We start from the raw sequence: 17,191 nt of genomic DNA, 5'->3' as shown, positions 1-17,191 counted from the left end.
CTATCGTTTATCTGAAGCTTATCACTTGGCACCCGTCCTTTTATAACGAAGTAGTCCTATGACTATCTAAACAACGATATGTATGAAAGTATGTATATGTACATTCTCCAAATGTGTGCGCAATGCTCATTGAATTCGAAATTCTCGAAGATAAACAACGTTAACTCTCTCAATTTGGCCGAAACTAGCAAGCTCGTCTACTTTGGCTTCGCTTTGCTTCAGACTTGCTCTCTTTCAGATAAGTTCGATGTATACTTTTGTTTGACTTTGTTCACATAAAAAATTTTCGAAGCGAAGCAAAGAAAACACGAAGCAAAATTTTTGGCAACTCTCATCTTTTTATGTTTTGACAAGCAGTTATCAAGAAAAGGAAGGAAAAGTATGTCTAAACCTGCTATAATCAGATCCCAATAAGATGACCACCACCGTTGTTGTTTACTATCAGTGCTTAAAAATTCGATCACGGAATCTTTTAAAAGCCCAATCAACTTCAAGGGTCATTTCATAGAGTTGCTCAATATTATTCATTCTATTTTATGATTTTCTGTCCGTCCATCCGTTCAAGCTGCAACTTGAGTAAAAATTGCGATGTTCTTATGAAACTATATACACATGTTTCTCGTCATCGCAATACAGTTGGTATTGCAGATGGGATCAATGTTCGCCACTAAACGAAAACCTATAAAGTGTCATTACTAAGCACGAAGTTTAAAGTTATACATTATTTTCATCATATGTAAGTGACACTCCGCGAAGAAACGGACCTTGAGTGAGTTGCAAGTACAAAATTATGTAGTTCTACTCTGGATCCGCCCCTGATTATTGGTGATGGTATGTGAAGTATGTGAATGAATCTCAGGGAACATTTTAGTAAGTAGGATGTACCATGTTTGGGTCGATATTGCCCCCAACTCCCAAACACTACATACTTATGTATGTTTAATGATTTTCGTTTTCCTAATAAACCTTATGTCGAATACGTCGGTCAGTGTATGAGTTATATGTATGTATTGCTTAGATTCCGATCCTGACGTTTTGCACTTTAAGGTATTTTCATAGCCAGTTGCAAGAGTATAGAATGTTCGGTTGCACCTGAACTTAGACCTTACTAGTTGAATTTTTTTTTAACATTTCATCATCAACAGAACATAACATTCGCGTGAGGGCAGCATTAAATAACAAATCAATAAAAAAAATTTGTCAAATACTATAAAAAGATACTGATTTTTGTGAATGAAAAGTGTTTTCATTCCAAAAAACAATTGAAACTTAAACATTTCCTCCTAGACTACATAGTCCAATGAAAGGACCAAAACCCGATAGGATACGGCGGATGCTAATTTGTCGCTTCACATTTATTGCTCTCTTTCACTCTCTCCGCCTATTCGACATAACTCTCTTACTCTTGCAATCAATATTTGCGGGCATAATTCTCTTCAGTTACCAATTGTGTTTACAACAGTCAGCTGCTCAGCGTTGTTCTATAGAGAATCACGTTCATGTGCACAAATGTGCATATGGTTCCGATACATATCTTTCGCATTGCTGTTGACATGTGCAAGACAGAAGCAAATAAAACTCGACAAAGAGAGTAATGTGTTGCTTTCCACAAGAGCAATGGCGGTACATCAGTATACAATCGTGAACGAGACGCAAGTTGCAGACAGGCAAATTTTAACGAACTTTTTCAAGGAAATTTGAACTTTCTATAGGCGTATTGTTGACACTGTTACTGCGCTGTGTTTTGCAACACTCAGGATAAAAACGTGTTGCTTAAGTCGGCTGGCAGCACATGTGACCGCGATTCCTAAAGTACTCATACATTCATACATAGTTTGTAGAATGTTTTGTTTGTATTGTATGAACTGAACTAGATTCAACATTTAGTATAATCAAGAAAGCAAATAAACACAAGAAAGCCAGCACACCACAATGTCGCTATCAGCGGTCGTAAGAGTGTTCCTTTATATCCGTCTTTATATCCTTATTCTACAAATTGGTTCATTGTTAGTCACGCTTCGTTAGTACTTTGGCAGTAATTTTTGTTTGAGGTAAGAGTTAGTTGATTTATTTATGTCAGATTAACAACAGCTGAATACGGGGCTATGTCGCAGATGGTCCATCGGTTGAGTTCAATTTCCGATGACTCTTTCGTTCATTTCGACTGGTAACTGGTGAATGACACGCGTGTTGTTTTGCTCCAACTCATAAATCAATGCGATTATCCGCATAAACTTAAGACTTTATATATTCACACAGAAAAAAACTCCAAGGTGTATCACACGATCCTGATGACCTATCGATCGAAATAAATCAATTGGTTGATGCAATGTGGGATGGGATGTGACACCATTTGAAACCAAATGTCGTCGAGATCACGAGCTTCAATTTCGGGTATCAAATAGTCAGTTATCATGGCGTGATAAGGTCGCCATTGATGGTTATGGCTCGAAAACGTCGGATCTTCTTGGAACTTTTCAAGAGCCCGTAAAGCGGAGAAGTGTTGCTAAGGAAGGTCGAGCGGCTTCAGTTCTTGCACAAGATATACATATTTTGTACACTTTCAATTTAATATATCGACGAAAAATGCATCCAGTTGTTCCATACGTCAGTCACTGCGTGCTGAACGTTCGAATATTTTCATGTAGTGAATGTTGGGTCTCAAAATGTGTGACGGTGTTGCGAATAATACGCTCAGTAGGCCGATTATGTCGACCATAAGTTAAGCCAAGCGCGCGAAGTTGAACAATTTGTAAACGTTGTTCAAGGGTAAGCATTTCTACGATGAAATGTCAAACAATACGGCACAAAAATAACATGACAGCTTTACACGACTTAAGCGTGATCTGTCAAAAAACGGCTAAGGAAAAAAACTCAAAAACTACTCTTAGAAAATTTTGGTCATGTCGCAATGTGTTGCAAAATATAAAAGCTTAGTTCAGGGGTGGCTCCGTTTGGCTCCGAAAAATACATTTTTTGGTGTGACTTGGCCGATTTTTATACTCTTGCAACACTTTGCTACAGAGTACAAAAGTTTTGTTCGCTAACGGTTATTTGTATAATCTAAAAATAATCGAGTTAAATATAAGATAACGAAGCAAAAGAATGAAGACGTCTTCGTAGAAGGGTGTAATCGGACCACTTCCACACCCACAAATTGAAATTAAACGAAAACTTAACATCCCTTAAAACACCTATGATGATACAAGAGGACTTTATAGCAGCTGGAGTCAAAATTGGACAATGGACGTAGCACCGCCCATATTTCGGCGAAAATTCATATCTCAGGACTTACTAGATCGATATCCTCCAAATTTAGTACATAATATTACTTTAAGCTTTTTATGTTACGTTGTAAAAATGAACGAAATCGGATAGCAACCACGTCTACTTTCCATATAACAGAACTTTAAATTCCATTTGAATTTTTTTTATCGAAAATATCGGACAATTTGTGAAATATATTATATAAATTCGGAGAAAATCCTTTTTTAATATTAGCCTTTTGTCAAAGAAGGGTTGAATCGGATCAGAAGATTTTCAAACTTCCGTTTAACTTTATATCCTTCATACCGTATAAATCGGCAAAATTTGTGGGTTATATTAATAAAATTGAGCGAACGTGTTTTTCTAATAACGATTCCTTCTTGTGCTTAAAATGGATAAAATCAAGTAAAAAAAACGTCCTTAGCCCTTCCTTACTTGTTAGTTTTTGTTCACTTTCCCCGTTCTTTGGAATACCCTAAATAATACAGATGAGTCAATACTTAGTAATAATAATTTATATACAAATTATGAAAATCATGAGTTGAATTGGCAAAACCAGTTAAAACTTTCTAAGCAAAAAATTCAATGACACGAGTGCTGTTTATGTTTAATTTAAATTTCGAGTGAAAACCCATCTTCTATATACATATGTACATATCTACATGTATATATATAAAAGAAAGTGACGTTAGTTACTACGCTTATAACTGGAGAACGCCTGGACCGATTTCGGTGATTACCACCAATTCGGACAGGTCTCCGCCCAAACAAAGAGAATACTTAAGAAAATTCTGGAAAATTTTCCAAAAAAAAAATTATGAAGAAAATAAATTTTCAAATACGATTTTAAAAAGGAAATAAAAACGAACATGATTTTAAATGCTGGCGCATAACTCAAAAACGCCTGGACCAATTTTGCCAATTCTTTTTTTAAAATGTTCGTTAAGGCTCAAGGATGGTTTTTATGGCGAAAAAAAATCGAATAATTGCCGGAAAACCCCTAAAAAGAGCCCTTTTCTTTTTCCCATACAAACGAATGAATGCCGTTAGTAACGCTAATGCTAGAGAAATGCTGTTCGCTGTGGATCGAGGAAAGTTTAGAAATAAAAAAACCTATGCTTTTAGTGAGGAAAAGTCGGAAAGTTGGACAATTCCAAAAAAAAAACTTTTTTTCATACAAATTTTTTTTTTCAACTTTTTTCCTTTTGTTTTTCAATTGTCAAATTTGTCGTTTGCTTTCTTTATTCCGGTTATTCAAAAAAAAATTATTGAAATTTATTCCGTGAAAACGTTATGTGTGTTTCAGACAAAGTGCTCAATTACAGATTGAAATTTGTTACGATGCCACGAAGAGGTCGCGTTCGTTTTGGCATCAACATAAGTATGTATATTGACAGCCCATGGCACATGACCGAGTATTCCCAGGATGCGATGACATACAAAATTATGAAATTATGGATCGCGGGCAATCAGCAAGCGATCGTCACGATGTCAGAGAACAACTTTTCAAACAACAGTTGCGATGTTTTGTAAACTTTATCTTAAAGCAACGTATATGTAGTGCTGTTAGATGCTGAATGTACTCTGTTGAGTGGCAAAAGAGAGGTTTGCCGCACGCACATATTCTTCTTTGGATAGTGGATGGTGGTTACACCAAATCAAATTGATGAAATCATTTCTGCGGAAATTCCTGATCCAGAGATAGAAGAGAATTATACAAAACCAATATGGTTCATGTACCTTACGGACATCACAATACCACTTCGGTTTGTATGTCTGACAATAAATGTACGAAACAGTATCCAGGTGCTTTTCTTTCGGAAACACAAACTAGAAATGATGGATATCCAATGTATCACCGTCGCTCACCAGATGGCAGAACATTTAGCATTCAATTTAGAGGCGTGAATATCGAAGTTAACAACACATCGAAGTCGACAACATATGGATCGTATCATATTCGCCACTGTTGTCTAATTCACATTCAAAAGTCATGTCAATGTTGCGTATTGCAGTTTGGTGTAATCGATAAAATACGTTTGTAAATACGTCACCAAAGGAAGCAACATTGCGGTTACTGGTCTTGAACGATACGGTCGATACGTGAACTGCAATAAAGCGCTTTGTATGATGATTACTTTTGCGATTCATGAACGTTTTCCGACTGTTGTGCGTCTCGCAGTTAATTTGGAGAATGACCAAATAATCTATTTCAACACAGAGAATACAGTACAGGCAGGGGAAACAGCCCCAGCAACAAAATTAACATTTACGAGTTTTTTCTCAACTTTCGTCAGTGGACCGTTTTCGAGAACTTGCTCTATTCGGAAATACCTTGACATTATACATACAATTACAATTCCTGGAACATGATAATCACTGGAATGAAGTTCGCACACTTTTCGCGATGACCAGCCTTCAAATTCGCGTCAGTTATGGGATACGACCAAAAATCCAACCAAATCGCCGAAGACATTTTACATCGTATACGCTGAGAATTGAAAATGGGTCAATACCGGGTGATACTTCCGGTGGTTAGATATTAATTCCATATGCCGTTTATCAATTCACGAAAGATGGACTCATCAGGAATGTTTATACGAACATTAGACAAATTATCGTTAGTACAATTCCTTAAATGCATGTGCAATGTCAGCTGGCAAAAATACCGATGTTGTTGACTTAAACTGGAAGATTCAAAGTCAAATTCCGGGAGACTTGCGGCCATACAAATCGATCGATCGTCAATGAAGACCACACCGTGAATTATCCAGTGGAATTTCTAAATAAATTCGTTGGAGAGGCTTGGTATGCCACCGCATCATTTGCGTCACAAAGTTGGATCTGTCGTTATTATGTTTCACAATATGATTGTGACGCACCTATCAAATACATGGGGCAGAATGCTTGATTCTACGGATTTCTTTTGAGTTCTAACGACTTGCCATTTCAGTTCAAACGTATTCCGTTTCCAGGGAAAATTGCATTTGAAATGACAATCGACAGGACACAAGGATAGTCGCATAGTGTGTGGCATAAATTTGGAAATGCTGTAATTTTCACACGGCCAGATATACGTGGCGTGCTCACGAATTGGAAAACCATCTTTTCTGTACACCGGAACAGAAACCAAAAAGTGTTGTTTATTAAGCTGCGTTACATTGAAAAAAAAATTAGAAAAATCTCAAATAAATGATAATCAACACAATATGAATTTTTGTCTTTTCAATTCAAAAGACATAATTTTGCGCAGGACAACAGCTGCGGGTTCAGCTAGTTTGTAATAATTCAAAAGACTCAAATGATTATTTTCCTCAGAGTAATTCATAAAACTTTACAATTAATTTTTAGTCACGGGATGTCAGTTGACGTCAAGTGAAAATCGTTCACAAGAGTACTTAAGTTCACATACACATACAACTGCCAAGTTGAACCAAACCAAACCAATATCCTTGTTTGTTTACACGCATATATGCATTTCCTGGCCCATAGCTATTAGAAGGCATGTGAAAATTCGTTTCGAACACGGCTTTTGTTGCCACTGAGATTCGCATGCTGCAATCACAGAAACGTGACGGCAAAAGCGAATGCAAATATGTACATGTGACAACATAAAGAGAAATGAGGTAGTTGTATGAGTATTGGGTAACTTTTATGTCCATATGGTAGTATGTATGTATTTGCATTTGGTTTAAAGTGGAAATTTTTAAATTTCAAACCGTAGTATATCCCCTGACGTTGAACAACACGAAAAGCTCCGTCACGAGGTTTCAGACAAGGCGACTCCCTATCGTGCGACTTCTTCAACCTGCTCCTGGAGAAAATAGTTCGAGCTGCAGAACTAAACAGAGAAGGTACCATCTTCTATAAGAGTGTACAGCTGCTGGCGTATGCCGACGATATTGATATCATCGGCCTCAACACCCGCGCCGTTAGTTCTGCTTTCTCTAGGCTGGACAAGGAAGCACAGAAAATGGGTCTGGTAGTGAACGAGGGCAAAACGAAATATCTCCTGTCATCAAACAAACAGTCGTCGCACTCGCGACTTGGCTCTCACGTCACTGTTGACAGTCATAACTTTGAAGTTGTAGATAATTTCGTCTATTTAGGAACCAGCATTAACACCACTAATAATGTCAGCCTGGAAATCCAACGCAGGATTGCTCTTGCCAACAGGTGCTACTTCGGACTGAGTAGGCAATTGAAAAGTAAAGTCCTCTCTCGACGAACAAAAGCTAAACTCTATAAGTCGCTCATAATTCCCGTCCTGCTATATGGTGCAGAGGCTTGGGCGATGACAGCAACCGATGAGTCGACGTTACGAGTTTTCGAGAGAAAAATTCTGCGAAAGATTTATGGTCCTTTGCGCATTGGCCACGGCGAATATCGCATCCGATGGAACGATGGTCTGTACGAGATATATGACGACATTGACATAAGTAGTTCAGTGAATTAAAAGACAGCGGCTACGCTGGCTAGGTCATGTTGTCCGGATGGATGAAAACACTCCACCTCTGAAAGTATTCGACGCAGTACCCGCCGGGGGAAGCAGAGGAAGAGGAAGACCTCCGCTCCGTTGGAAGGACCAAGTGGAGAAGGACCTGGCTTCGCTTGGAATATCCAATTGGCGCCACGCAGCGAAAAGAAGAAACGACTGGCGCGCTGTTGTTAACTCGGCTATAATCGCGTAAGCGGTGTCTACGCCAATTAAGAAGAAGAAGAAGAAGAAGAAGTATATCCCCATATGTCTAATATAGTGTTTTCCGTTTATCTGATTGACTTTTCGCTGATATATTCAATAAATGAGTCTCTTTTTAATAATACTGATATCAAATATGATTGTAGCTCGTTCCCGAATTCGTCAAAAAAATGCAAAATTCTTACTCAACATTTCTTGTTTCAAGTTTTTTTAATACCTGAAAGTACTTCTCTGGCCTTGGGCGTTGCAAATTGCAAGAGTATAAAATGTTCGTTTAAGACGTGAGTATTTTTTCCAAATACCGCTTTTTAATAAAATGTCTTATATGCTTCTTAACTAATATAAGTATTTATCATTTCAGAATACAATTTATTTTAATTTATTAATTATTTTATTTAAACTTCATTGGCTTCGTTAAGGTCACTGCAAATAAATAGGTCACGCCTACTTCCCATATTATAAATTCCTTTTGATTCGACTTTCACTTTGGTTACACAAATCAAGAACCAATTGATGTTACAATAGAATAGTGCTTTTAACGTATGCCACCTTATGGAGTTGTTCAAATCGAACCCCTAGGTACCGAATAGCGAACCGCAGAACCTAAATTGACTTTAATTGCATGTACTATTGGCAAAAATATATATAAAATCAGGTCAATCCTATCTCCTGAAGAGCTTTTTAAATTTAAATTTAATATTTTTTTCACATTTGTAGTTGAGAATAAAATGAGATATAATATTTGAATTAATTCGTGTAATAGGTACTTCCGAAAATCTGAATGGATTGCCCTATTGTGTTGTTCATAAGAGTATGTACATAAACCTGGAATAAAAAGGCATTCTATTTTGCTGACTGAGCAGTAATGTGGGAAATATTGCCAAGCGCGCCAGCTTTACTTGAGTTACTAAAATATTATTGCCACAGGAGTATCCTATATTGCAGATATGAAATTCTAAAGAAACAAAAAAACGTTTACAATTTTATTATCAAAATAATCGTTCTCCAATTACAACTTTTCTTGCGCTTTTGCCACTTTATGGTCGTAATGATCGTCCGCCTGTGCTCGGTATTGTTGAATTGTAAAAGTAGGAGTATACATTTTCTTTACATATGTTATGTTCAAGTGTCAATAAGACAAAGAACCGCTCGAAGTAATGAAAATATTGTTGCCGCTCAGGCAAGTGTTGCTGAAGACCGCCATTTGTCGATTCCAAGACGTTCTCAAGAATTGGGACTGTCTCAAACCACAAACGACGATGGGACGATTTTAAGAAAGGATTTGGACTTTCATCCGTAAAAAATTGTTCTCACTCAAGAGTTCACATCATTGGATCACCATAGACGTCCTAAATTTGCTGTTTTACCTTACAACATCTTAAAACCGATAATGTTTAAAAAATAATCTCCGATTCTCCAATAAGTCTCAATTTCATCTGAGTGGTGCTGTAGATAATCAAAACTGTCGACTCTGGTGCGAAGAAAACCCACAAACCGAATAAACCAGACTCTCTTCTAGCTTTAGATGTCAATATTGAACGTGTTATTCATGACGTACGATTTGGTGGAAAAAGTACTCGAAAAATGGGTTCATCGAATTTGTTCTTGCAAAAGAAGTCGTTGTATCCTCATATTTAATATGCCTCGAGTTCGGCTGTACAGAGATTTGTTGCTCCCTTACGTTTTTTCTAAATGAGCGCTAAAGAATTGCTTTTGATCGTATGAGAGGTAATATGATCAGCGACAACCCGACAGAGAGTCGATGATGATAAGAGTGAATTAATGCATTGAACACATAAATGGCGAAAAGCGGCATATATCAAAAATTAAAATACACATGTTATTAAGGGAACAGTTATTTGGATAACAGTGCGACTTCAGGGCAGCAGGCCTGAAGTTGTCGCGGTCGCTAATTTAAAACCATTTCTAATTTTGTCGACGATAATGCAGTTTTGCCATTAAAATGTGAAATATAATATAAAATTATTCAAATCTTTAACAAGTAATAACAGTTTATAATAATAAATATATAAACGATTACACCTATTTTCTTATTTTTGCGACAATAAATTTCATTTTGAACAAAACATTTCAATTTCATTCATGTGAACAATTTTAGTACGGGAATTACGAAGTTGTGTACGACATTTGCACCCAAAAATTTCACTGTTGTGCAGTCGTGTCGTGCTGCCGTCTTTGTGTTCAGTGCTTAATACATAAATTTCTTCTCGTGCACAGCCTCATATGCGGCACAAAATGAGAGCGGGTAATCTAAAAACATTGTCAGCTGAACACATCGCCTTTCACACATATACAACCAATGTTGCCATTTTGAATTATTATTATAAATTTTACCAGTACTAAATAAAAGAAGTTCCGCAATATTTTCCTCATTTTGGACTTACAGATCTATGTAATATCGATAATATTCTGGTGGGAAGAAAGCAACAATTTTGATGTATTATTTAATTTTACACTTGAAATTGTTTCTAAAAATGAGACATGATTTTTTATTTTTATTTTTGCTAAACTGTTTTACAAGTATAATTATTCAGTTACTCTAAATTTTGATTTAAATTAAATGAAATAGACATTTACTCTTGGATTCTTTTAACCGAAATTACGAATACGAATACGTACTGGTATCATTCAAACATGAAGACGTGGCAAGACTACGCACAAACAAGTGCGATTGTATGACCATATGCCACAAAATTAACATATAAATAAACATACATATGTTTGTATAACTTAGTTTGTTTGTACTCGCTCTGGACTCCAGCATGATGCGATCGATTCTTCTTTATTTAGTTCTTTATACAAGGCCGACAGGGGTATGAGCTGTCTATTAGTTAAAGAGTATTTTTCAAACGTTGCAAGCGCTGTGGGAGTGTGAAAAAATTAAAAATTGAAAGAAAGTAAAAAGTAAAAATGTCAATCAAATAAAAATAAATTTAAGTGTTCAAAACTTGTGAGAAATTTTAGTCAAATAGGTGTCAAAATAGACTAAAAAAGGCTAAGAAATCACTTTTAAAGTGTGTTCTTTATTTAATCTCGCTTACTATTGAGGTCGTCTTAAATGTCGAGTGGTGATAAGTCCATAGAGAATCCATGAATAATAACTTTGGGCATACAATACATGTATGTATGTATGCACTACATTTATGTATGTATTTATCTAGTGTATAGTTATTTATGTGAAAGTTTTGTTCACATCCGTTGAGAAGTATGAATTGCACACATGCATATAGTTTGTATAGTAAACAGTAATCCGATGCACTCACTGATTATAACAAGCTTACATAATTTGCGGGTTTGTAAAACTGTTATGATAATAATAAAAATGTATTGAAACAAAACATTAGAAGTAAGGAAGGGCTAAGTTTTAGTGCAACCGCACATTCTATACTCTTGGTAGAATAAAAGCCAGAGAAACACCTTAAGGTGTGAGGCGTCAACCAGAGATCGAAATCCAAGCAATTTTATACTGCTTTGATAAAACTGAAAGGTGAATTTTGTCCATTTCATTTTCTTCAAAGAAATCCAATCCCGCTGTAATACACATATCCCAACGAATTTTCCAGTCATCATAACACTTGGAAAAATACTCCGTCGTGATGGCCATCAAAGCCTTCTTCGATTCAGCTTTTATATCCTCAATTGAGTCAAAGCGGTGTCCTCGGAGTGATCATGTGAATTTGCTGAATATCCAGAAGTTACACGAAGGTAAATCAGGCGAAAGCGGTACTTGCGTCACGATATTAGTTGAAAATGTGGCGAAATGATAACGAATAACCAATGCAGGATGAGATGGTGCATTATCGCACTTATTTGTTCAATAAATTCAGACATAGTAAAAATCGAAGAATTCACTTTTGTAGCCTCACAAAACGACGCGTATCTCAAAAACTAATGAATATTTTGATGTGAAATTTGGCATGGATGTCACAAATAGTACTACCAACTTTCTTTAAAAAAAATTTCAAATTTCAATTTGATCACAGTAGTATATGCATATACTACATATAATAAGTCGTACACTGAAACTCATTATATTTAGTATATGAGAGTTGGGGTAATATCGACTTGATTTGATCTATTTTTGCCAGTATCACATACTATTAACATGCCACATACTAAAAAGATGTTCTCTGGGTTTCATTAACGTACCTTACATACAATCACCAATCATATGGAGCAAAGTCAGCCGGATGTTCGAAAATCCTGGTAATAGTTACATATATAGCGGCTAGGTCAAGTTTTCGACCAATTTTATCTATTTTAGGCATAAAGATATACTGTTATGAGTAAAACACCTTCTGTAATTTTTATTGAGATAACTCAAATATTGACCGATATACTCAGCATAAAGGCACCTGGAGGTTCGAAAATCGTTGTATTATGTATGCATATGGGCCTCAGGGAAGTATTAACCCGATTCAACTCATTTTTTATACGTATACAGAAATACCATTGTCAAGATAGGTTTCTCTCTGAATTTCAATTGTATATCTTGCACATTGATGATATTTTCGGTCAAAAGTCAGCTATACATACTGTAGTCAATATTTTCGGTACATAGAGGCTTCAATAGTTTTATTTGGATTTGGACGATTTTTCGTCATAAGATGGCATTCTTTAGAGGAACTATAAGTGCAAAGTTTTAGCCCGTTATATCAATTGCTTCCTGATTTGTGTACTGGAAAGAATCAAATGGAATTAAATTGTGGTCCGATGACATAGGAATATGAGAAAAATGTCTCGCACTAAGTTAAGTCGAAATCGGTAGAGCTGGTCCCGAGATGTGTGATTTCACGAAAAAGTGGGCGGTGCCACGCCAATCGTCCAACTTTCATACCGGCTCTCTTAAATCATTCTCATATCATCACGAAGGTAAAATTTAATGTCTCCGTCGTATTTAGTTGTTGATTTATTGCGCTTTTAGTTAGTTAATGGCGATTTGTGGGCGTGGCAGCGATCAGATTACACCCATTCTCGAACTCGTAATATTTTGTACTAAGAAACCCGCATCCAAGTTTCATCAAAATATCTCAATTTTTGCTCAAGTTACAGCTTACATGGACGGACAGACAGACAGTCACCCGGATTTTAACTTTTCTTGTCATCTTAATCATTTATATACTATATATAATAGATAACCTTATATCTATCTCGCTTAATTTTAGGTAATACTTACAACCTTAAGTGAACAAAACTATTATACCTACTATATTCTGTAGCAACAGGTTGCAAGAGTATACAAATTTTACTTGGGTTTCATAAAGTACCTCACATCACATCAAAATAACCAATCATAAGGACTAAAATCAGCTGGATGTTCGAAAATCTTGATTTTAGTTAAATGGGGACTAAGTCAAATTTTCGCCCAATTTCATCTAATTTAGACACAAAAATTCACTGTTCTGCAGCAAAACACACTCTTTCATTTTCGTTGAGGTAACATACGTATTGGCCGATATATGCGGTATAAAGTCAACCGGAAGTTTTAAAATGTTTATATTAGGCTTATGGCTTGGGGAAGTATTGTCCGATTGTATTATAATTTCTAAGAAATGGCAACACTCGTTTTTGCCTTAAATGTAACACACATATTTTAAACTGCGAGTGCACCAAAAAAAAATAACCAAAGAGTAATATGAAGTAATATAAGGTGGTGGTGAAAGCGGGGACGCCGTTCTGAAACGATTGAGGAGATGAATAACGAATATAAGGAGGGTTTGAAAGCTGTACTGGAAAAAGAATATTCCGGCTGTTTCGAGGACTGAAAAACGCATATTATGATATTAAAAATATATGAATGCACATATACGTATATATACATATACATACATATATGAAGTGTGCTAAATGTAGTGATATATGTAGCATATATTCGTTAAAATTTTTGAACTTCAAATACTCGGGGGAACCATCTCTATCACCAGATACTTATCTTATAATTCGACAATATATGTGGCATCGCTCGATTTTATATCATAACCCCCGAAAATGGAAAAACGTTCCCGTTCCCGCAGGCGTCAACTTGAACTCCTTTGGCTAGCGACTATATACCGAATAAAAGGGTCTCCCTTCTCTCTGTAGACATAATGTCATCTTTCGTTCAATATCTGAAGTACCTATTCTAATGGAATTTATTCAGCTTAATTACATTTTATATTGCTACTTATATGAAACTAAATATCAAGTATTTAACCATATTTTTAAAAGATTTTACATGCTTGTGATGTTATTGTGTTAGAAAACTTTGCCCAAATGTATTTTGAGGAATGCTGGCCAATTGACAGTCCTTAGCCGAATAAAAATCTGGATTGGTTCTGGTTATGTAGACCCGTTCGCCGTGGGGTATACTGATAATTTGCTTCTCATATACTTATAACATATGGCTATCGACCCTAATTACTTAGCTAAAATTAAAATTAATTATAAAAATCCGATATTTCTCCAGGCAACATGTATGTACTCTAATCAGTACTGATCTGATTTCACACTAACCTGAATTTGTTTTGATCTTAAACTGATATCATCTTATTTTGCACTAATTTCTCTTTTTCAGATTAAAATGATATACCAAGAGTTTTTTCTGACAATTATAATTCTGCATTCGCTTTCATGGAATCTAGCCGTGGTCGACGGAGCTAAAATTCTTGGTTTATTTGCACACCCTAGTGAAAGCCATTTCGCAGTAATGCGAAGTTTAATGTTGGAATTAACAAAGCGTGAACACAATGTAAGATAGTTCAATATGCTTCTAATTTAAATCGTTTCATTTATAAGCATTTTTTTTAAGGTTACCGTTTATAGCAGTCACCGCCTGAACGAACGTATAGAAAATCTACGAGAAATAATTGTTGAGCCGGAATTTCCTTTTTGGAAGCAATGTATGTGAGATGATTACTGGTGTTAAAAACTTAGATTAACTTATAAATTTGTAAATTAAATACCACAGACAGACAGACATATGTACATGTCTCTCTAAATAGGTTTGCCAAGTCTCTTAACCTCTGAAGCATTGTTAGCAAACAAATTTACAAAGTTGAACACCAATTTGACACCTTATTGCAGCTCAAAAAAGCAATTCATGAAAAAGGGAAGAATTGACCCCAGTGTCCTTAAGTCACTCGCAAATTCGATGCCACGACGTCGAATATCAGTCACAATATAAAACGGATGGCAAACAAGCTATTAAATGTTCTTTCCTTAACACTGATTTTATTTTTAATAATGTTGCATATATCTATTTCCTCCTGCGGTCTTGAAAAAGTTAAAGTTTCTACAATAAAATACAACATTAAATTCCGAAATATGTTGTATTCGAACGGTTGCTTTCTTCACTTATTTGAATAAATATTATAAAATAAAAGCCATTTGTTCAGTGTCCCATATAACGATTTCGATCAGTGTATAACTCGTTTATATTTTCATATCTGACAAACCATTTGTCAATCACATCGTGAAATCGCTTTAAAGTCGACATGATCGGATCACAACCGCGCCTACTTTCCTATTTAAATTACACTCTATAATATTAAAAAAAAAAACTCCAAAAAAACTTATTTTTGTTTAGGATAACCTCGGGTTTATTCTTGCGAAACCTTCATAACATTATCATTTCACTTTAATCGTTATTTTCAGTTTCAGAAATAACGGGGAGCCAATCAGGAGGCCTTCTTAAAGCTAGCAAACTAACCGAAAGGACAATGCAAAAGTCTCTGGCCACTACGGGTGCCAACGCGGTTAATTACTTCTTGTCAAATGAACCCGTAAAGAAGTTGCTTAATTTACCTGTCAATGAATTTGATTATGATTTGATAATAGTGGATTTATTCTATACGGAGGCTTTGCTGGCAGTGGGACACTTTTTCGACAAGCCTACAATTGGTATTTTAAACACGAATTTTGAGAGTTACATGGATCGTGTGTTAGAGCAAATGGTACCGGCCGCCTGTTCACCTATCAGTTATGAGACTTACAAGCCAGAGGGGGTTATTGGAATCGATTAGGGGTGATCCGTAATTGTATGTCACGACGAAAACAATTTATCACAGACAATTGGGGCGCACAAGAATCGGTGATGCGAAATCATTTTGCACAATTCAAAGGTAAATTACAATGATATCTAAATTCATGTTGTTCTAAATACATGTTGCAGAGCACGTTCGTTTATGTAGTATGTTTTTACGTATTGAATTAAATTTGTTTATTAATTTTAAAGGCGTGAGCGAACTTAACATCGGTACGTTGCAAGCTGAGTTGGCAATCTTGTTGCTCAACAGTCACGTCCCATTGTTACGGCCTCGACCGTTGCTATTAAATACCGTAGCTGCCGGCGGTATGCACATACGACCACCACGTGAATTACCTTGGCCACTTCGTCGCTTTCTGGATGAATCGCGAGCAGGCGTCATCTACATGAACCTTGGCAATGAACAACTGTGTACAGACGTACCAAAACATATAATGCAAGTACTCCTAAATACACTGGGCAAACGAAAAGAGCGTGTGGTGTGGACTTGTCACGATCACACGGAACTGAAGAATTTACCTACCAATATAATGGTCCAACATGCGGTGCCACAAGCAGATATATTGGCACATCCGCATGTGCATATATTTCTTATGAACGGTGATTTACTTAGTACGCAGGAAGGTATAATGCGGCATGTGCCTATGATTTCTGTGCCTATATTTCGAAATGAAGTGCGCAACGCGGAATTAGCAGTGCAACTCGGTGTTGGGATTCATCTGAACCATAATAACTTAACGGAGACGACACTCAATTGGGCGCTGCAGACCATCAAAGAAGACAGCACATATCAGTTGACAATACGTCAGGTGGCCACTACCTTCCGTGATCGGCCGTTAGGTGCCGTGGAAACGTGCATGTACTGGATGGACTATGTATTACGTCATAAGGGCGGAGCAGATTTAAAAACTCTTGGTGGGAACATACCTTCCAGTCAATTACATCTTTTTGATTTATTTATTTACTATTTCGCGATTGCATTACTAAGTGTAGGCGTGCTAGCTGCTGTCATTTATGGTATTATAATATTAATGAGGAAACGTGAAATAGGAAAAATGTACTCAAAACTAAATTAATATATGGAATTTGGTAAAATTAAAACCAAATATGTTGTTTAATTAATTAATTTTTTATTATCTGGCCAACAAAGGAAAATTCATTCGATGCAACTTTCGCAACTT

The 17,191-nt window shown here is 36.1% G+C and overlaps 1 protein-coding gene across 1 annotated transcript; it reads left to right on the top strand.

The window, feature by feature from the left end:
- Nucleotides 1-10,768: 10,768 nt before the first annotated feature.
- LOC126756088 (UDP-glycosyltransferase UGT5) lies at nt 10,769-17,132 on the top strand. Its single transcript, XM_050468918.1, is given in 6 exon segments — nt 10,769-11,107; nt 14,541-14,714; nt 14,775-14,865; nt 15,620-15,964; nt 15,967-16,086; nt 16,200-17,132. Coding segments are annotated over 6 exon segments (1,647 nt in total). The 5' UTR covers nt 10,769-11,077; the 3' UTR covers nt 17,087-17,132.
- Nucleotides 17,133-17,191: the final 59 nt, after the last annotated feature.

Source organism: Bactrocera neohumeralis, chromosome 4 (genome assembly GCF_024586455.1).
Source record: "Bactrocera neohumeralis isolate Rockhampton chromosome 4, APGP_CSIRO_Bneo_wtdbg2-racon-allhic-juicebox.fasta_v2, whole genome shotgun sequence".
Classification (NCBI taxonomy): Eukaryota; Metazoa; Arthropoda; class Insecta; order Diptera; family Tephritidae; genus Bactrocera; species Bactrocera neohumeralis.
This window is presented reverse-complemented; position numbering and strand designations above follow the sequence as displayed.